General features: G+C 38.7%; 3 protein-coding genes across 3 annotated transcripts; 1 reads left to right on the top strand and 2 right to left on the bottom strand.

The window, feature by feature from the left end:
• The first annotated feature begins 202 nt into the window (after window positions 1-202).
• On the top strand, window positions 203-2,700 carry LOC125210307 (uncharacterized). The gene has a single exon (XM_048109865.2). The coding sequence runs from the start codon at window positions 392-394 to the stop codon at window positions 2,639-2,641; it is 2,250 nt and encodes a 749-aa protein (XP_047965822.2). The 5' UTR covers window positions 203-391; the 3' UTR covers window positions 2,642-2,700.
• A 4,526-nt stretch (window positions 2,701-7,226) lies between these two features.
• On the bottom strand, window positions 7,227-7,607 carry LOC148931039 (uncharacterized). The gene has a single exon (XM_089066298.1). The coding sequence runs from the start codon at window positions 7,560-7,562 to the stop codon at window positions 7,317-7,319; it is 246 nt and encodes an 81-aa protein (XP_088922424.1). The 5' UTR covers window positions 7,563-7,607; the 3' UTR covers window positions 7,227-7,316.
• A 4,532-nt stretch (window positions 7,608-12,139) lies between these two features.
• On the bottom strand, window positions 12,140-14,386 carry LOC125210305 (uncharacterized). Its single transcript, XM_048109862.2, has one exon. It carries the CDS (start codon window positions 14,384-14,386, stop codon window positions 12,140-12,142), a length of 2,247 nt encoding a protein of 748 aa, XP_047965819.2.
• Between the last annotated feature and the right edge of the window lie 7,089 nt (window positions 14,387-21,475).

Below are 21,475 nucleotides of genomic sequence, written 5' to 3'. Positions count from 1 at the left end.
ATATCAACAGGCTAATAATGATTATGAGTATATAGTAAAGAGATAAGTTGGGCAAATTAGAAATGGTTAAACAAATTCTTTTAGTTAAATAAGTATGGATTAAATTGCATTCCATTGCTTTATGCCAATCCAAAATCAAATCAATAAAATTTCTCAAATTTACTTTTACGATAGAAATGAGTGCATGCACTCGTTTTTCCTCTCTAATTTTCTTCTACCAACCAACGCTGCATCAGATCTCCAGATTGTTTCTTCTCTCTCACCAGAATCGGCCGTGGTGTCTATTGCTGGAATCTGAGAGAAGAAGACGACAGAAACCCTAGGCATGAAATTCATACCTTTGCGTCCGATTTTTGATCTCCAAAACATCTATTTAATAAATTAAAATAAAATGTCGATGGATTGTAATACCTGCAATTACTACTGCAACAATGATTACATGGACAAAGTCCAGGAGGAGCTGAATAAACCTATGCCTTGGATCGGAATGTACATCGCAGCCGCCTCCGCTGTTTGCTGTTTGTCTATGGCGGCAGATCTCTTCAGCGGCTTACACTGCAAGCGTCTCTGGTTTCCGTGTAAGTATTTCTCTCTCAACGCCATCTCCTTAACAATGCTTGCTGTCACCACCAAGCTGCCTGCCGATCTCACCAACGACATGAGAGGGGTTAATGACAAGCTCGCGGTGATCACCAGCATCGTTTTGATGGCGATTTGTATGGCCAATTTCATGACTTCCTTAGGATGTGTGGATAATTATGAGATGTTAGTAAACCTTACAGCATTAGCTATTTTAGTCATTACTTTGACTGCAAATGTCAGCATTCATATCTTCATGATGCGTGGATTTTCCGTTGTTGACACTATCATGGCGGAGGAAATCATTTCAGTTGTACTCATGCTTTTTCTGCTTGGGACTCTGTGTTCTTTCTCTTTGATGGTGCCTAGTGCTAAGAGATATTTGGAGGCAGAGTACAAACAGATGGAGAAGATCGTTTCGAGTAAGCCTATTGAGTGGGGGGATTACACCATTGACGAGCTTAGAATTGTGGTGAAGAGGTATTGGGTGATGTCGGAGACAGGCTCCCTCCAGTTTGTGTTGGCCAGAACATCCATCTCCGTCACTGCAAGCTTGGTATGCTCTTTGTTGGTTCTCACTCTGATTGAGGCTCATATTCGCCTCCATTTGATTCACAATGATCCAGGCTGGACCTACACCAACTACGCGTGGTCCATGAACTGGATATTGTACACCCAATGTGTAGGAGCAGCGTTTGGTGCTGTTGCTCCTATGTTCAGATGGATGTTTGCTGCGCATTTCAAGCTCTCAGCGTTGGGGGAGAAGAGGGCAAGGGATGAGCTTTATGTTGAGACCTATTGGATTTCAAGGTTGGTGGAATGGAGAGAGTCGTCTCTTCCTTTACATATTCACAGCTCTAAGTGCAGGAAACTCGTTCATGATGCAAAGGGATTACTTCTGAATATCTGTATCCGGATTCAGATTTTGTTTGTTTTAGCCAGCAAAGTGATCCTACTAACTTCTTGTAAATTTGGAACTGCAGTCCTTGTGTGTTTCTACCGTTTGAGTCATTTGAGCCGAGCACCAAACGATATGGAAGGGTGCTGCGAGTCAAGGGCCGGATCAGAACTGGATTTCAGCCGTTATGTTCTGCTGCTTGAAGGCGAGGCGGAGCTGCCTAAGAAGGTCTTGAACAACCTATTGAATGAGCTTGATGTACTGATTGAAACAGGTGAGAAACAAAAGCCCAAGAACCTAATAGATCTTCTTATGAAATCAAGGAACTTCAATGGAGTGAAAGAGTTTGACAGCAATCAAGTCCCAAGCCTGCATTCACTTGAACCCCCCAACTGCTGGTCTCTGCCTGTGGTGACACTAGGAAGCATAGCCATAGCACTCCCGAATATAAACCCCAACAGGGTTAAGAAGCTGATACGCGGGATCAGGGAAGGCCTATACCTCGTAGGGCTCATTGAGAAAACACTCAACAGAGTTAGAGACCCAAAAAGCATCAGGAATGCAGCAGACAGGGTGTGGCTGGGGATCGAGCTTTACGGCCAATGGGAGAACAAGACTGGGAACCTAAAGGGGACAACAGGGAAGGAGATCCTGCAGAAGCTCTCAGATGCAGCGAAGAAGACTGTGGTTGATTTCATGGCGAGCACTGACAATTTCTTGATGCAGAACCCGGTGAACTGGCCGTCTAAAGTGACAGCTGCTAACTCAATGTACAGGGTGAGCCAGACGATCTTGATATCCCACAACGATGGGGATGATCAGACTAATGATGCTTTGTTTGAGAGGCTGTCTGTGATTATCTCAGAGATATTAGCTGCTTGTCTCACCAATTTGGTACGTGTGATAAATTCCAAGTGTCACAAAAATGTGGTGAAGGAGAGGCAGGAATGTACTAGCCAAGCGGCTATACTTCTAGGGGAGACGCTAGAGGTTCTTGAAATTCTGCAGCACCGTGATCTTCCGGGCTTGTGCTCGGAAAATGCAGCCGATATTGATGAATGGAGGGCGTTCATGGAGCACGGGAATGGGGATTCACCAATCAGGAAATCGGATGAAGAGCGTGTGTGTATTGAGATGGAGGGATTTGTTGTAGATGGATTGTGATGAATATTTGAACCATAGTTAGACAGTTTTCGGTAGCAGTCTTATGAGAAGATAAATTGCATCTGATTTCTTTTCTGGCATGAGATTTCTTTCAACAAGATTATTGCATCATATACTATTTGCAATCAACTTATGGTTTCACCTAATTCTCATCCATATTTGAATTTAGGAATCAATTTGGCACAAATAACAGATACTCCCTCCGTCCCGGATAATTTGGGTCACTTTGACCGGACACGGGTTTTTAAGAATTGTAACCGGGTCACTTTCAGCTCAATAATTAAATATTAGGAAATACTTTTATGTATTAGAACTACATTTGTTTCTCCTCATTTTTTTTTTCCATTCGGCAAAACCGCCGCTCATCTCTTCCCCAACCTCCATATCCATTTTCTTCCAAGGTTGATCAATAGATATCGATTTAATTGTGTACTCATAGCATTGATGAGGTAACTTTCTCTTACTAATCTTATCCTATAGTATGAAAGTTGATGAAATATTGAATTGAAAGGTTGAGGGATTTTGGTAGGCTGTGATGGAGGAAAATGGTGACATGAATTCTATAGATTTATCGATAAATATGTGATTACTAGATAGATTATTGCATGTTTTGATCTATCTTAAAAAAAAAAAAAAAAAACTATTGAGCTCTAAAATGAAAATTGAAAGTAAAACTTAGGTTTCTGGTTTTAGTAGTTAGATGTTCGATCTAGGTGAAGTTTATGGTTTATGGGATGATTAAAAGTGAATGGAAACAAAATTTGATTTAAGAGGTTTAAAACCCCTGTTTTCGGGTGATCTGTTCTGAATTGTTTAGCATGTTTAAGACAATGAAAACAGTGGTTTAATAATTTTTAAAACAACATCGATGTGTCTAGTAGTGCCCTGAATAGTTTGGTGAATTTAGGAGTTCAATTAGTATTTATAATAATTGGTTTAAAAACATTGACAGAAACTGTCCCATTTTCATAGTTAGTGGGAAAATGAGAATATCTCCTAAACTATTAGGAATCTTAGAGTGAATCTTGTTGAATAGTAAACTCAACTTCTTGAGGTATTTGAAAATATCAAGTTTCGCCTCTAAAGCCTTATGAATGAATATAGCGCGTTGATGAGAAATCAGTCCAGTGTAGGTGATATATTAGAAGTTAAATGATGAATCATGGAATTACTTTATATTTAGGATAAAGAAAGAGTTTAGTTTGTAGTGGCATCCTTTCCTTATAAACTCATGTGTGTTATAATACTATAAAGTAGCTAAATCCAAATATTTGCAAAGGATAGGAAAAAGATCGGCGAAAGAAGAAACGACGAATGGAAAGGTTTGGAAATAGTCGTCTAGGTAGCATGCTCAGCACTTAAATGGCCTAATTCTCTTATGTGCTTTAATGTGATTATTATGTGATATATTGTCTTTATAAATTATGAGTAATTATGTGATAAAAGACTTATGAAGTTTAATATGAGAATATGATGAACTGTTGAATGAGTTGGTAATGAAATATGCAAAGGGAAGAATACGATTGTGACCGTAGATAAATGTGGAAATGAGCATTGAGGTGAATATGATAAATGATTTATGCTGATGATGTATGATCTACGTATCTGTGATGAGGTCGGTCTGATTTGTTTGTATGTGTTATGTTGGATATAAGTATTGATACGAAAATAAGTGTATTTGACTGTGTTTACGCCCCGTGCTTGAGTGTATTTTGTGGGTACAATTGGGATGCCATAGGACAGCAGCGCTGCATTATCTGGGATCACTCGTCTTCTGGATAACCGAAGCGAGGATCGTTCTGCTCTGTCCGATATCTGATATCTAATTATCTGTCTGCACCCTAAATGGGTGGTCTGTGCGGAGTCCTCTTGAGGACAAAATCCGCGTCTGCATCTGATTCTGAGATTCAAATTCTGGATTCTGATTCTGTTTCTCATCTGATCCGTGTACCCTAGTCTGTCACTAAGCACTTAATGGGGCTATACGTGGCTATACGTGTTTGATTATGTGAAATATTGGTGATCTATATACGTGTTAGTGTATGAATAGTAATTGGTGATATGCATTTTACTTTGTATTCTATCCTATTGGTTTACGAAGTGATACATGATTATAAATCTAGTAAATTCCATGAGATAGAAAATGATGACTGTTGATATGTTCTGAATTGATATTACTCATTGTTGATTTCTGGGCATGTGATGGTTATAGGGGAAATACTGCCTATATTATGTTAGAAACTAATGAAATGATAATAATATAATAGAGGTGGTAATAATTGGTAAATAAAATAATAATAAGAATTGTTAGAATTTTAAGTTGTATGATTATTACTTGAAGAAAAATTTGGCTAAAGTGTTGAGTGTGCTACAGGTTAGTTGGAAATGGAGAGTATCAGTCGATGTTTGTTCGTGTATGTCTCAGTGCTGCATCTTTGGCGGGTCACTGAGATCAGTTAGTAATAGATGTTTCAAATTGTTAGTAGTGACATGTTAGCACTAAATATTATGTTAAGTTACTTCCGCTGTAATTATAAAAGTAATTATTGATTTAAAGATTTGGTTTTGAATGATTCAGAAAATGAAAATTTTAAATCGTCATACTTTACGGTACCAGAATCGTGATATCGCCTACTCGGCCGGCGGACGATCGAGTGACGGGTGTTACAGAATAACATGAAGGTATTTGGAATATTATTTCATAGAATTCGCTTGCCCAGTGTGGTATGGTTAGATCCATAAGGGGTGATCTCCAAAGAGGTGTTTGAAAAGGAATTAATTATTCAGTAATCTGCGCAGTTAGAATTTATTCCATGAATAATAAATAAAGCTTCAAACTAGAAAACCTTTTGGAGAATTAAATTGATTCAAGTCACGTAGCAGACAAAAGAATTAAATTGACGGATCAAGATAATCTTAAACGCGGGAAATATTGTAAAATAAAATGGATCCAAGTTATTTGTAATTTGGTGATTTAGATGAGAGTGCAATATTATTCTTTAGTGGAACAAAATAATATTCCATTGATAATATATTAAATCATGGGTCATTTAATTTAATTAGATATTTATCTAATGGGGGAGCCCAACATCTAAGTCATTCCATGGATCCTCATTCTAGCCCAATAAGTCTTTATAAATAGTGATGAGATGTGGAAACCCTAGCACACGACTGACACAATTCACAACTCCTCCACAAACCATAGCTGCCGTCGCCAGCTTTTCCTCTCTCTCTTGGTCTCGATTTTCATGCCATAGCACAAGAGAGATTAGGGTTTTGATTTTTGTTCTTGTATAATCCTAATTCATAGGATTAGATCAAGACAATCTTGTGTTTGTGTGGTGTTCTTCCTAGATCTCACCAAAGCTATTGTTGATCATTCAAGATCCGTCCACACAGATGAATTATCAAGGACAATGGAATAGAATTGAAGATTCGTGGTCGATCAACCAAAGAACTCCGGGTGGTGCAGCTAGCAACGTCGATCCTTTGATGGATCAAGAGGTAACAATCAATATCTACATCAATAAGCATGATTATGTGTCTATTTGATGTATTTTATCTATAGATCTAGTTTATTGCATGAAATTGGAATCGAATGCATATTCACCTAAACAGATCCGTTAATAACCTGTTTATTTTCCGTGTCTTCCGCTGCGGTAGTCCCAACACCTCCGTCCCACTTTAGGAGTCCCGGTTGAGTTCGACACGAGTTTTAAGAAATGTAAAGGAAAGTTGATGAAAAAAATAGTGGAATGTGGGTCATACTTTTTTATATTAGTTTTATAATAAAATGTGAGTGGAAAAAGGTTAGTGGAACGTGGGGCCTAATACCATTTGTGGAATATTCCAACCGGAACTCCTAAAGTGGACACCCAAAAATGGTAAACCGGGACTTCTAAAGTGGGACGAAGGGAGTAGAAATTTTAACGAGTTTTCGGGCCAGCCCATCGGATTTTCGGGTCTGGCCCTAACAGGTTGCGGGTTAATCGGGTGCAGGCTAATCAGATTAGAAATTTCCAGCCCTAATTCTAGAAATTTGACGGGCTATTCGAGCCAGCCCACGGATTGCGAACTACACTGACATCCCTAACTAAAACTTTAAAAATTAAAACTAATATATTAGTAATTAGAAATTATTATCATTATACAAAGCGACATATTTCCAATTTGGGTCTGTTAATAAGTAAGAATATGCAAATTATAATTAAAACACTATTTATTAGTATCCGAAAATCCAAAATTCTCAATATCCGATCCCGATCCGAGACCCGAAAAATCGGATTTCGGATATCCAATTACTCGACTTTTTTTCATATTCAGATACCCGATATCCATTTTGATAGGTATAGTAGTGATTTGTAAAATTAAAACACAAACCAATTTGTATAACAACATTCAAAGTAGTGTTAATAATTTATAAATTCCTTTCAATTTAATGGATTAGTTAATATAGTACTATATGTGGTAATAAGTATACAAAGGGTGGGTAATTTCAAGACAATTTAATGGGTTAAATAAATTCAACAACCAAATAAATCCATCCAATAAAATACTCTATATAAATAGTATAGGCCCGGTGAAATAACAGGAACACATATTATAAATTTATTTCATAAAACAAATAACGCATAGGTACATAATTATTGGTAAATAGAAGAAAATCAAAACAACACTAAAGGAAGCCTTGGCTGTTCGTGGTACCGGTGGAGGAGGGTTTCTTGTTGGGATCATCAGCGGTGGCTGTCGGAGCGTCGGTGGATGCGGCGGCTCCACGGCCAGGATTGGGGTGGAGATGGCCCTCGGCGCCATAACCTTGTTTCTTGTATTCATCCAAGTCTTTGTACTGGGTATATGGGCTTGTCTCAACTGGAAGCCCTTCTAAGTTTTTCTTCTTTTCCTCTTCTTGCTTCTTCTCCATCTCTCCAACCGCCCAAAGATGTTTTGATTGCTCATTTCTTGTACCGCGCCCGGTTTAAGTAGCTTCATAAGGTGCCACGCTCGCTCCAGGTGTCAGTTATGGGATTGACGTGTTGAATTTTGAGGAAATCTAAGGATATGGTAAATAATACTCCCTTCAACTACAAAATACTCTCATTTTAAGACCATCAACTTTAATGAGAAATTAATAAAATGAGAAAGAGAAAATATGAATATAAGAAAGATGGTTGAAAAAGTGGATACAGTATAAAAGAGAAATTTTTCATTTTTAAGAATGAGATTAATTTTTTTTGGACATCTCAAAATGGCAAAATGAGACTACTTTCATTTGCCGATTAAAGACACACTTTGACTAGGCAATGTTTTAAGAAATTATTTGAATTTATGAAGAAAATGAGTAAAAAAATTTCGTGGAATGTTGATCTCACTTTTATATACTCCATCTATCCTTGAATAAATAGGCAATATTTGAAACGACATAGATTTTAATGCATAATTGGTAAAGTGTGAGAGAAAGAAAGAGAGAGTTATTGGAGTATTGTTTAGTGGAGAATGGGACACATCTCATTAGAGAGATAAAAGTATTTTTTAAAATAGAATTGATCTATATTTAAAGGACATCCCAAAATGATAAATATGGTCTATTTTAAAGGGACAGATGAATTATCAATTTCATAATTCATATGTAATGAGTCAGTGGAGTACGAGTCCTACTTACTAAAAATAAAAAAAGAAACAAAATAGTCCTTTATGGCGAACATTCCAAAACGAGAAAATGTGTGAAATTATAGTGGCCGCAAGATTATTTTTCCTTGATGGTCAATGGAGGGAGTACTAGATAATACAAGTATGACTATAAATGATGCATATATATGCATATAATCGAAGCTAGTTGCAATCAGAATAAATCGTTTATTATGTTCATTATCCACTGCATCTAAATACATTAGGATTTAGGATATCAAATTAGAAGAAATAGTCCTCATATAGACTGCATGGGTTCTTTAACTTTTCTTTATATATAATCACCCAACTTGTTTTGCCTATTTCAAATCCAAGTGTGAGTGAGTAGTTTAAGTGTGAAAAAATTTACCTACCTTAGGTGCATTACATGGAAATGTCAATATTGGACATTTCGACTCCAAAGTGGGAAAAAAGAGGATAAATAATGTTAAAAAAATGAAAAACTTATGGTTAAAAAGTAATCAGCAGCGGTAGTTCATTGATACAGAGTGGCGAGTCTATAGGCGAGGAGAGCAGCGGACCGTTTGGTCAAGAAATCCTAAAGATATTGTAGAGGATATGGTGGGTTAGCGGCAAGAGAGGGACGGGGCAAACATCTCGGCGGTTGTTATTTTGATTTGATTTATCTCAGTAGCTTATATATATCGACATTGTAAGGCATGCTTGGTATGATGGAATGGAATGAAGGTGGAATGGAATGAAGATATGAATAAAATGTCAATTTCCTTGGATTTCCTTTGCATTTTTATCCATTCACTCATTCATTCCATCACACCAAGCAAATGAATAGAATAGAAGTATGAATCACATTCAATTCCACCCTTCCATTCCATCATACCAAGAAGCTCCTAAGTGATCTGGGTTAGCTTGGTGAGTTTAAAATTGGACGATTGGTATATGCCTCCTACGTTAGGTTTCTTATTTCGTACTCCCTCCGTTCCCCTGTAGCTGAGTGGTTTCTTATTTCATATTCCCTCCATCCCTTTGTAGCTAAGTTGTAATCTTTTTTGGGTTGTCCCACTGACTGTAGTTCACTCATTTCCTTTTTTATTTTGCAAAAAGTACTTTACATTTTCTTACTTTACTCTCTCTTCATCTCTCTATCTTTTCCTTTCTACTTTATTCTCCTTTGACATAACTAATTTAAAATATTTTTTCTTAAATCTCGTAACCGAAAAGAAATGCATCTACTACATAGGGACAAAGAGAGTATTTATTTCATTCACTCTATCTTAATATAACCGAGTTTGTCCCTTCTTAGTTTGATTGTTATTTCGTTCAGTCAGCTATCGACGGATGTGCGGAAGTTTAAATATTACTCCCTAATGGGTTTGAAAAATTAGTGGAATATGAGACCCAATTTTTTATATTGGTTTAGTAATAAAATGTGAGTAGAGTGAGTTAGTGGAATGTGGGGTCTACTTACCCTTTATGAGACGAATGAAGTATTTTTAGAAGTTCCATTTTAATCACCATATCGCATTAAAAAAATTACTCCCTCTCCCTGAAAATTTGTCATTTATTTCTATTTTCGTCCGTCCCTGAAAATTTGTCACCTTTCATTTTTTTCATTTTTTGTAGTGGACCTCATATTTCACCAACTCATTTCCACTCACATTTTATTATAAAACTAATATATATAAATAGGACCCACATGCCCCAACTTTTTCAACCTTCTTTCTACTACATTTCTTAAAACCCATGTCGGGTCAAATGGTGACAAATTATGGAGGACGGAGGGAGTATTGCCCAAAAATTGCGGGTGTCATATATATGATCTTATGTAAACATGAAATGTTTATTTATCTTGATGATGTAAGACATATAAGATGCTAGGGGTGTGATCAATTGCTAACTTTCTTAAATTGCTAATTTGCTAACTCATCAATACAGTGTATTAAAAATATTAACACGATGATATTAAAATGTCAACATATAATTTTATTGAACTTTAATATAATGTGTTGATAGTTTGATGTCACCGTGCTGACATTTTTAATACATTGTATTGACAAGTTAATAGAGTTATCAACTTAAATAGTTAGCAATATAACGGATTGTGTCAAAATAATAGTGTGATATAGATGAATAGTTTTGATAGTAAATAACTTGATGGTTGATATACAATATAAAATTGTGATTCGTGTTTACCTTTTGATTTCTAGAATTTAAAATTTAATTTCACCATTTGATCCATCACTAAACTAATAGGGGTGTTACATAGTCATGGAGACTATGGAAGATGGGTGTAACGGATATACTGATTGTAACTGTTGGAATTGGTATGATTGCAGATTGTGAAGAGTCGCTTGCAACGGCAGAATGACAGAATCCACGGTGAAGGAGAGAAATTGGACTTTGAGCAATTACGCTCAAATTGTAAATACTTGGACTTTGATCTTTATCGGCCCAAGTTCGTACTTATATTACTTGATCAACAAAACAAACACGTCTATCTTCATTCGATCATGTTTCCTCGAACAAAAGCAAACACAGAGCATTGTACTCGTCTATTTTCACAAAACAAAATTCTCTTGATCGACCATAAACATCCAATACCCATCTTGTTTTTTTTTTCCAATTATATGCCGCATAGTCGAGTACTTACGGCTCTTGATAATAACTCTATTAATTGACGAGAAGAACATAAGAAAAAAAATCGTTCAATTAGCTCTTGACGTTCTTTTGAGCTCCACTAAAATGGTAGGAAAAAGTCGGGTGTTACTGTTTGAAGCAAGAAATAAGTGCAGCTCATCAGCTTCCTTCATTACCTCAGTGTCCCTTAAAAATGTCAAGTATTTGGAATTGGACTAAGCTGACAGGATGCTCGACATGGGATTCGAATGCCCAGTGCACAGGATTGTTCAGCAGTCGAGATGTCTCTACCAGGTGCAAGGCAAACTATGCTTTTCAGTGCAACTTTAAGGGGTCAGTCTACAAAATATGTATTTTAGAGAGGCATCATGGACTTATTTTCATTTTAGCAAAGCTGAATCCTACATTATTTATTCTGATAAATAAGGATATGAATGAATTGACTTGAATTTGTACTAGAACATGGAAGGGAGGATGGAAGACCCTTGACTGTTTATATTTAAGGATCGATTAATATGTTTTGATGATTCTTTCCCCATACATATTTGATTCTGATCACTTAAACTTTTCTTCCAGAGGCTTGCATCTATATTTTTATCCAACTACATATTTCTAGGAAAAATTCATGAACAATCAGAAACAAGAGTCCTCGAGTTCAAGAGATCCAAAATATAGGTTCTTGCAAAACCGCGTTTACTGGTCATCGCAGCCAACTCATTGTACCGGGTGAGCAAAACAGTTCTGCTCAATCATGTAGGTGGTAAAAACAGATGAGCAAGTGTTTGAGACATTATCAGTGATGATTGCGGATATACTGGCTGCGTGTCTCACAAATCTGTCACGTGCAATCACACCATCAAGTGTCACCACAGTGCTATTGAGTATAGGGAGAGAGGCGTGAGCAGAGCAGCACGATATCTGGCTGAAACGGAAGAGATCATTGCACTGCTACAGCACGAGAACTCCCGTCTTGGCCCCTCATCAGGAAGCTCATATTGAAGAATGACAGCCTTAAACAGGGATAATCCACATGAAAATCATGTAACCATCAACATTGAGGAGTAATTGCTCACAACCATTTTGTTGTTATAGTCATAAATGTATATCAATTTTCATGTACATTCATTCCCATTGCAAGCCTTGAACATGAACCAATAATGTCTCTTCATGTTTCTACACAAAAATAATCAAATCACAACAACTCATAATCTCCTACATTTAAAACTCAAGATTCCTAGGTGGAAAACTTCTCTTCAAATGCTCCATTAACATGACAGCTCCACTGGAAGAGCAACTCCCTCTCCCTTCCGAAGACGCTGTGCCAATGCAGGATGGCGTGATGGCATCCGAACTCATCATCTCCATCTCCAGTAACATCGCCCCTCGCCATTCCTCAATATACGGAGCAGAAAGCTCACTCAAACCCGCGGGAAGATCGCGATCAGCTAGAAAATCCAGAATCTCTTCACTTCTCCCCAACAGAAGAGCAGCCTGCCGCACGCTCCTCTCTCTCTCCTCAATCGCCTTCACGTGACACTTGTTCACAATCACTCGCCTCAAATTGGTCACACACGCGGCTAAAACGTCTGCAATCATTCTACTCAACTGAACAAACACTTCCTCATCTCCCATCGCTTTTTCTTCGTCACAGTACCCCTCCAAAACCGTGCTGCTGATCCTGTACATTGCGTTGGCCGCTATGATCCGAGGCTTCCAGTTCCAAGGGTTGAACATGGGGCAATCCGGCACGTCTGTTTTCAAACCAGACGCGATCTTCTCGCTCTCACGCGCTAGCTTCTGCAGCGCGTGCTTGGAGTTTGGACTGCTTAAACAGATATCAGCAAGATCAATTTCTTGCCATTTCCGGAATAAATCGACTCTCAGCCATAGATCACCAGCTTTCCTTATATTCTTCCACTCTTCATCACTGTAAAAGGTCTCTTCCACAATCTTCACAAAGAAGAGGCCGTCTCTTACGTCTTCTACCAGCTGATCGACCTTGCTTTTCTCGACATTAGGGATGGCGACGGCGATGCTTGTGAGTGTTACCACTGCAAGAGACCAGCAGCTCTTCGGCTCTTTCCCATGTATGCTTGGAACACCAAGGCTTTCGAGTTCAGCCACGCCTTTGAAGGTCGAACCGCGCAAGAGTTCGATTAGCCTACAAGGCTTCTTCCTTCTAGACGCTTCTAGAACTTCATCCATCTGTTTGGGGATGCTCTGCAGCATGTAGTCCGGAAAATCCGCCTCTCCCTCGAGCCGCAGAGAATTCGGCCTCACGTTTTGTAAAATATCACGGCTTGCACCAGAATCAGTAGTCAATTGCTGAAAGATATTGATGACGGAGCCAAGTATGCAGCACGAGATCACTAAAACTAGCTTGTTGAACAGAACAATAAGCATTTGAGCTCTGAGAATGATGTTCACAACGAATCCTCTAGCGTTGTAGACCAACCTTCTGCATTTGTGGTTTGTGATGAATGGATGTATCGGACTTGCTTGGATTTCTAGAAGCTTCCGAGTCCAATAGTCCTCGACTCTGAACTCGCGCGCTAAGCTTTTGGCAGAGCATCTGAATCGGACGGCTGTGAACCATCTGAATGAAGTGGAGATTGTGCCAAAAATAACCCCGATGGTCTGCACTAGAAGAATCCATTCCGTGGAGCAGCCGTAGCTGGAATTGGTGAGGCTGAGGCTGCGACGCGCCATCCCTGTGCGCACAATAGCCTGCGCCAGGGTAAGCGCGTTGGCGACACAGATAACGCCAGCAGCAGCGCAGGAGGAGGAGCGCGCGATGACAAACTGAGGGCAGCTAGTCTCCGCCATCACCCAATACTTGTTCACAAAATTCCTAAGCTTCTCAACGCCCAAATCTGGGGCGGCGGCGGTGGAGGCGAAGGTGTGCTTCTCGTGGTACTTGGCCTCGAGGCATTTCTTAGTGGTGAGTACCATTATAGAAGTGGAGACGAGAATGAGGAGGAGGAGGAGCATGAGGCTGAGCGCGAGGATCTCTTCAGGGAAGAGGACGCGGTGGTGGAGGAACGACCGCGTCCCCACGACCTGGATGCAGACGTCAGCGACGACGGTGAGGATGAGGATGGTGAGTGCGGTGACGTTGAGGAGAATGTCGGAGTCGGACATGGAACCGAGGGAGGGGAGGAAGTTGGCGATGGAGGTGGAGAGGAGGGAGAGGCTGCTGATCTTGGCGAGGCGGTCGGTGAGGGCGGTCATGCTGGTGGTGAGGTCCACGGGGAGCTTGAGAGCGACGGAGAGGAGGGCGAGGGAGGTGGCGTTGAGGGAGAAGAAGTAGGAGGGGAACCAGAGCTTCTTGGAGCGGAAGGCGTGGAGGAGATCGGCGGAGATTAGCAAGGAGCAGGCTAGGGAGGCGAAAGCGACGTACATGCCGATCAACGGCATTGGAGCCTCCAGCTTTTTCTGCATCCAAGGGTCGTCGTTGGTTGCCATTAATGGTAGAGAGTTAGAAAGGAGTAGAGTGATGGTGTTGCCTTCTTTTTGAATTGATTTCGAATTTGATTGAGTATATATATGTAGTGCTAGTAAATTAGGATGTGGTAATATTCGGGGAAGTTGCGACAAACCCTCTGCGTAAGTCTCCACTTCTTATATGGGACCGCACATGCATGATCTAGACCGCTTATAACTCCACTAGTGTGTGTCTATTATATAACCACATCCATGTCTGTATATTTATGCTCAGAAAAGATAAGAAATCTTTGTCCTTCCTCAGGGTGCTGTTTTTTCAACAATATACTTATATACTTCTTCAACTTTAACTTCTGATCAGCTTACTCACATTATGGATTAGGCAGTGAATCGAAATCTAAATAACCAAGCCCTACTTTCGGTTTAACATTTAGATATTACTCCCTCCGTTCCATAGTAGTAGAGTAATTTTGCCATTTTGGGTATGTTCCATAGCAGTAGAGTCATTTCCTTTTTTGGTAAAAGTCAACACATTTCTTCCCACCTATTTTACTCTCTCTTACTTTATTCTCTCTACATCTCTCTACCTTTTTCATTTCTTATTTTATTCTTCATTTACTTAACTCACCTAACACAACTTTTTCTTAATCTCCGTGCCGAAAAGAAATGCCTCCACTACTATGGAACGGAGGGAGTAGTTAAATACTCCATCCGTCCACAAAAAATAGAACAATTGGTGTATGACACGGGTTTTAATGGAAAAAATTAGTAAAGTAAGAGCGAAGGGAAAAAAAGTAAAAGAGAAAGAGAAAAAGTAAGTGAGAAGTAGTTTTAATGGAATGATGTGTAGGGTTATTATTTGTTGAAAACTTTCCATAAATGAATGTGCTCTATTTTTTACTCCTTTCGTCCCAGGTAATTCGTCCTAGTTTTCCATTTCGGTCTATTCCACAAAATTTGTCTCACTTCACTTTTACCATTTTTAGTAGTGGACCCCATATTCCACTTAACTCATTCATACTTACATTTTATTATAAAACTAATATATAAAAGTAGGACCCACATTCCACTAACTTTTTCAACTCACTTTTCATTACAATTCTTAAAATTCGTGCCCGGTCAAAGTGACCCGAATTATCCGGGACGGAGGGAGTACTTGACAAAGAGTTAAAAAATTTGAAGAAGTGTAAGTTAAAAAAGTTAGTGGAGTATGAGTCACACTTTTATATACCCCTCCCTCCGTCCCACAAAAGATGTCACATTTGTGGGACGGCACGAGATTTTTGGAGGTTTTGTTTTGTGTGTTAAATGGAGAGAGAATATATAATTTTTATATTCATGTGAGAGAGAACTTTTTCCAAAAAAGAAAATGTGACATCTTTTGTGGGACAAACTAAAAAGGAAAGTGTGACATCTTTTATGGGACGGGGGAGTAGTATATTAGTTTTATAATGAAATGTAAGTGGAATGTGGAGCCTACTTAATCATTACAGTAAAAGTAAAAGTGGACTCTGACGGACTAAAATGACAAAAGTAGACTTTTATTGTGAAACGAAAAAGCATTACTAACATTTACTATTAACAAATTACACACCACTAATATTGTGGACTTCACAATTCACTGACATTACTTCCACTACCTTTTTCATTTCTTTTTTACTTTTTCTCACTTCTCTCGTACTCTACCAATCGTATATTAAAATCCATATCATTTACAACTGTGTCTATTTTTTTTAGGACGGAGGTAATATTTTGGGAGGGGAATATCTCATGCCAACATAGCACGAGATTACTGTTTTCCTATTCTTATTTTGCGTAATTTATTATCATTTTAGCATACTCCTTCCGTTTCCCAAAGATAGAAATATTTGAAACGGCACTGGTTTTAATGCAAAATTTGTAAAGTAAAAGAGAGACAAGAAAAAAAAATGTTATTGGAAAATGGTACCCACTTTATTAAAGAGAAAAATTTTTCCTAAAAAGAAATGTTTCTATTTTTAGGAGATATACCAAAAATGAAAGAATTTCTATTTTTTAAGACATAGGATATATATGGGATATTTTTCTTTTGTAATTTAGAAAGAATCGAGTAAGAATTTTTTTTTAATCATTTTTATCATGAAACAGGAAAATTAAGAATTTTCAGAGTTATATTAGTTTCATAGTGAAGTGAAAGTAGTTTTTTTTTTTTTTTTTTTTTTTTTTAGTAGGAATTGTCTTGTGGGGTATGGAATTGCGTCACATCATTGGTCGAAAAGAAGATGCAAGTCTTCGATAATTAAATTGGACGCGGGTGGAAAATGGTAGCGCGTAACGCTGCAGTTTGGGGACATAGGTCTAATTTAAATTTGAAATAGTTATAAATTAGAATTGCCTTCAATTTGGGTTCCGAGGCCAATTATTAAGAGGCTTGTTAGTTGGTGAATTGTTAGAGATTCATGAACACTCCTCTCTACCATGGTTTTCTATTTCATTGGTTTTTTATATCTCATTTTTTATAAAGGGCTGGTTTCTTTGGTAAATATGTCTGAGAAAGGTTTAGGTGAATATGATAAATTCGATTCTAAGGTTGTAACATTCGATTGCTCTGATATAATGTTAAATGGAATTGATGCCATAAAAAACAAACTAGGAGACAATTTTGATTGTACTGAGTTATGGAGTATTTCACATTTAAATACACGCCTTTTATATAGGGAATTACTAAACAATGTTAGGAGCAAAGTAAGCAATACGAAAAATAAATTACCGCATCAATTCGTCAATTATTTTTTTTTCTTACTTCCTCTACTTACGTTGATCTATGTTTTCATTTAATAACGTAATGTAGATAAGTTATATAAAGTTGTTATCTTTAGTGCAATTGGCTTCTAGCCCATGTATTTTTTTTACACCACATATAAATTGCGACATTTAACGTGGAATGAGACATCTAAAAAGGTATCCATTGGTGCGATGTAAAGTTTTCCAAATTATTTACGAATGTCACGTCTCCCAAAAATTTGAAATCTGTCCACGCGACATTAAACTCATATCAAATCCGAAAGTTCCCATTTTCATTAGTTATCCAATAATGTCACCCGTTGCCTTCTATAGAGTGTTTGGACTAAGGAGCATATTTATAACTTATAAGTGAAAAAAATGATAAGTGATGTAGTTCTTAGGAATTATTGATCATACCAAATATTCCATTTGGTGCCAAAATGATAAGTGATGTAGTTCTTAGGAATTATTGATCATACCAAATATTCCATTTGGTGCCATGTGAGTAATGCAGACTGAAGTAAACGGATTAATAATATTTGATGGCATAAGACTAACATATATTCCATCTGTTCCAATAAAAATGAAACGTTTTTTTTATTTTTTAGTTGTCCCATTAAAAATAAAACATTTCTTAAAATAGAAATAACTCTATTTTTACTTCTTTTTTTTTATCTCTTTTCATTAATTCACAAAATTTTATTATATAAAATCTTGTATCATAAATCAGTATTTTATTTTTATTGGAATGGGGGAAGTATTTTGAAGTGAAAAATTGTTATAGTTAGTTGACCAATATGCGACCATTTTCCTATTAATAAAGTTTTATTCTTCGCCCACCAATTTCGACCGCATCATGCATTGCGATATCTAATCTCCCAATAATGGATGTTAGAATTATTTTCCCGATCGAATTGTTTAATTCTCTTTAGAGAAACATATCAGCAATTATTTCAATCTGTTCTCAAAAAGTGTATCCAATATATTAATATTCTAATAAAATTCGATTTGAACTCCTTTTACAAAATATGACTGAAGATAGGGGTGTAATTTCCATTGTTATTAGTCGGAAGAGTGGCTCAAAATGTGTACAAGCACAATCGAAATATTAGAATTTTATAAAGTATCATTGAATTGAAATAAAATTAACATGAATCTTGATACTTGAGGCGAATTGTTTGCTAAACTTTCCACGTACTTGAAAGCCATTGTTTTAAGCTGTAGATGTACCAGAGTTTGATTGTAATTAGATCAAAGCCATTGTTAAAAAAGAAAAAGAAGATTTATTCTAATCAACCAGATTTGTGTAATATGGATCATCATGCATTTAGTCATCCTTTATATTCCGAACTTAAAATTCTAGTATTTTATAGTTCACAATATTTTTTCCCTATAAATTTTTCTCTTCATTTTCTGTTGTTTGTAAAAATAAAGTATAGTGGTTATGTGTGAATACAACTTTTGAAGAAAGCCAAAAGAAAATTTAACTTTTATTAAATTATTTTAATATGGAATCAAACAACACGTATAAAGATATATCAAATCAGAAGACACAGCTGTGTTTTCATAAAATGTTTTGTCCTACTATGTTAGGCCTTTTGTCGCAACTGTGTAAAATAATCGTAATCGTTAATGTTGGTTTAAGCCAAGATACAAATCAAGCACTTATTTGTCACATAACTAGTGTAGTGGTTGATCCACTAATTTTAAACAAAACAGATATGTTTAATTACTCTGTCCCCCAATAATTGTCCACTTTGGTTTTAGTATGAATATTAAAAAATATAAAAGTAAATTAGTTAAAAAAGTCAGTGGATTATGAATCTCACTTTTTTTTATATTAGTTTTATAATAAAATGTGAGTGAAATAGTTAGTGAAATGTGGAGCCTACTTACTATTTATGACAAAAAGTGAAAATAGGCAATTAATGAGAAATGGACGAAAACAACAAAAGTGGACAAGTAACGGGTGACAGATGGAGTTCAATTTATTGTATAACAAAGAGCATCCACAATGGCGGCAAGCGCACCGGCTAGCCGATTCGCGTCGCTAGCCGGTCGGCTAGCCGAACCATTGGAATCGGCCAGCGCCTTTTCGGCGAGAAAATAGGCGAGCGCACGCCGATTTACGAGCGTTGGCCGCTATTGCAGGCACGTGATCGGCGAGCGATCGGCCAACGCAATTTTTTATTTTTTATTTTTGAAAATTTTTGAAACACTATATATACACGATTTTAGTTTCATTTTCATTTGCACCACTTGTTTTAACGAGTTTTCTCTCTCTCTAAATTTCTGTACAAGAGCAATATCGAGCGATGGACAACAACAACGAGTTCAGTCCGGCGACGAGCGGATCTCAGACTCCCACGGTACCCGTGGGATCTGGATGGGGGCAGATGGGCCAAGGATACAACAACCTTGACAATAGTTGATGGGGTTGATGGCGGGCGTGCGGGGGGGGGGGGGGGTTGCAGGGGGGGTGCCGGGCGAGGGGCAGGCAACACAGGGTGGGGAGGTATGCCCCAGATGCTACAACAGATGATGGGGATGATGCCGGTATGGCAGGGAGGGATGCAGCCCGGTATGCAGGGGTCACCGGGGGGGACACAGTCTATCATCCCACTCTTGATTTTTTGACGGCTTCGTCACACACGTCGACCCCAGTGGAGACGCAGTTCACTGGGGATAACTGTTTCTCATTACATGAGCTGGGGATCGATATCGGGGAGGTGGACACTGCCGTTCCGGCGGGGGGAGTAGGGGGGGTAGTCGGGCCGCGCCGAAGAAGAAGAGCAAGGGGAAGAGCAAGGTGGTCGGCAAGTCGTCGCAGCCGGCTGTTGACGACACCCCAACACGGAGGAAGTGGACGGAAAAGGAGTACGTCGCCCTGGCCAAGGCGTGGTTGTCGGTTTGCGACGATCCGCTGGTTGCGAACAACCAGAGGATCGTCAACATGTGGGCTAAGATTAGAGCAGCCTACAAGAGGTACTGCCCGCACCTCCGCATGATGACTAGTGGGCAGCGGGGAGGAGTGCCGGAAGGGGTGGGAACGCAATAGGGCTGCGGTCGGCCGATTTTCGGGGTTGTACGCCAACGCCCTCCGCATGATGACTAGTTGGAAGACTGAGGAGGACTGCCGGAGGATAGCGGAAAGTCAGTCCCAAGCCGTGGGTTTATAATGAGTTCACCTTCTGGAACTGCTATCCGGTGCTGAAGGACTCCGAGAAGTTCCAGGCGGGGGTCGACGCTCGGTGGCCGAAGAAGCAGAAGCTGAACTATTCCGGCGATTACAGCGGCAGCAGCGGCGGTTCCCACGACCTCCCCCCGGATGCTGAGGAGTTTCCGTCCCCTCCATCGTTTGCTCGCCGCACTCGCCCGGTTGGCCAAAAGCGGGCGCAACGGGCAGCGAGGGGATCCTCCCCCCTATCGCCCCAGGAGGTCCAGTCGGCAGCCCCCGCCCCCCTGCCCCCCCACCCGCGTACACCTTCATCTTGCGTCAAAAAACGCGGGAGCAGATGTACACGGTCTTCCAAGATTGGAGGGCCGCCACTGACCCCACGGAGAAGAGTTTTCTTCACTCGATGCTCGAGAGCATGCGAGTCGATTTGGATGCCGCGAGGGCACAGATGGGGGGCTCAGATGCGGGCTCAGATGCCACCGATGTGGAGGTCCCGGGGGGCGGCGGCGACGGCGATGAGGAGTAGAGAGAGGCGGGGCTCGTGTGTGGAAGCTCGGTTTTTTTTTTTTAATTATGTACTTTTTTTTATCTATGTATCTGTTTTTTATTTAAATGAAATAAATAAATTTTCCCGTATATGTCTCGTAAATTTAATTCTGTAATTTATCGTAAATTTAATTCCGTAAATGTAGTTGTTTTTGAAATATTTTTATTGCAGCTAGCCTGTGGCTGGCCTTAGGCTAGCCAATTTGATTAAAATGATGATGTGGCAGGTGGATTTTTAGTACTGATGACGTGGCAGGAAGAGAAAGTGGCTGGCCTATGGCTAACCTATTGCCACTGTGGATGCTCATAGAACAAAACTTTGTACTTGTACGACTTTGGATACACTTACAATATCTCACACTTTTTTCAACCCGCAAGATAGCTGAACAATGTGAAATATACAACAATATTTAGGTAATTATGTTTACTTTAGAGCTAATTAAAAAAAAATACTATTCCCTCCGTGTATAAAAAATAGAGTACATTTATCTATTTTGGATGTTCATAAAAAATAAAACACATTTAAAAAAGGAAAGTTTTTAACTTCTCTCTTACTTTTTTTCCCTTCTCTCTTACTAATAATATGAACACTAATATTATCTTTTTATTTAATACATTACACA

The sequence above is a fragment of the Salvia hispanica genome, chromosome 3 (assembly GCF_029641045.1).
Source record: "Salvia hispanica isolate PSC_SH4W2 chromosome 3, Shi_PSC_v1, whole genome shotgun sequence".
Lineage (NCBI taxonomy): Eukaryota > Viridiplantae > Streptophyta > Magnoliopsida > Lamiales > Lamiaceae > Salvia > Salvia hispanica.
This window is presented reverse-complemented; position numbering and strand designations above follow the sequence as displayed.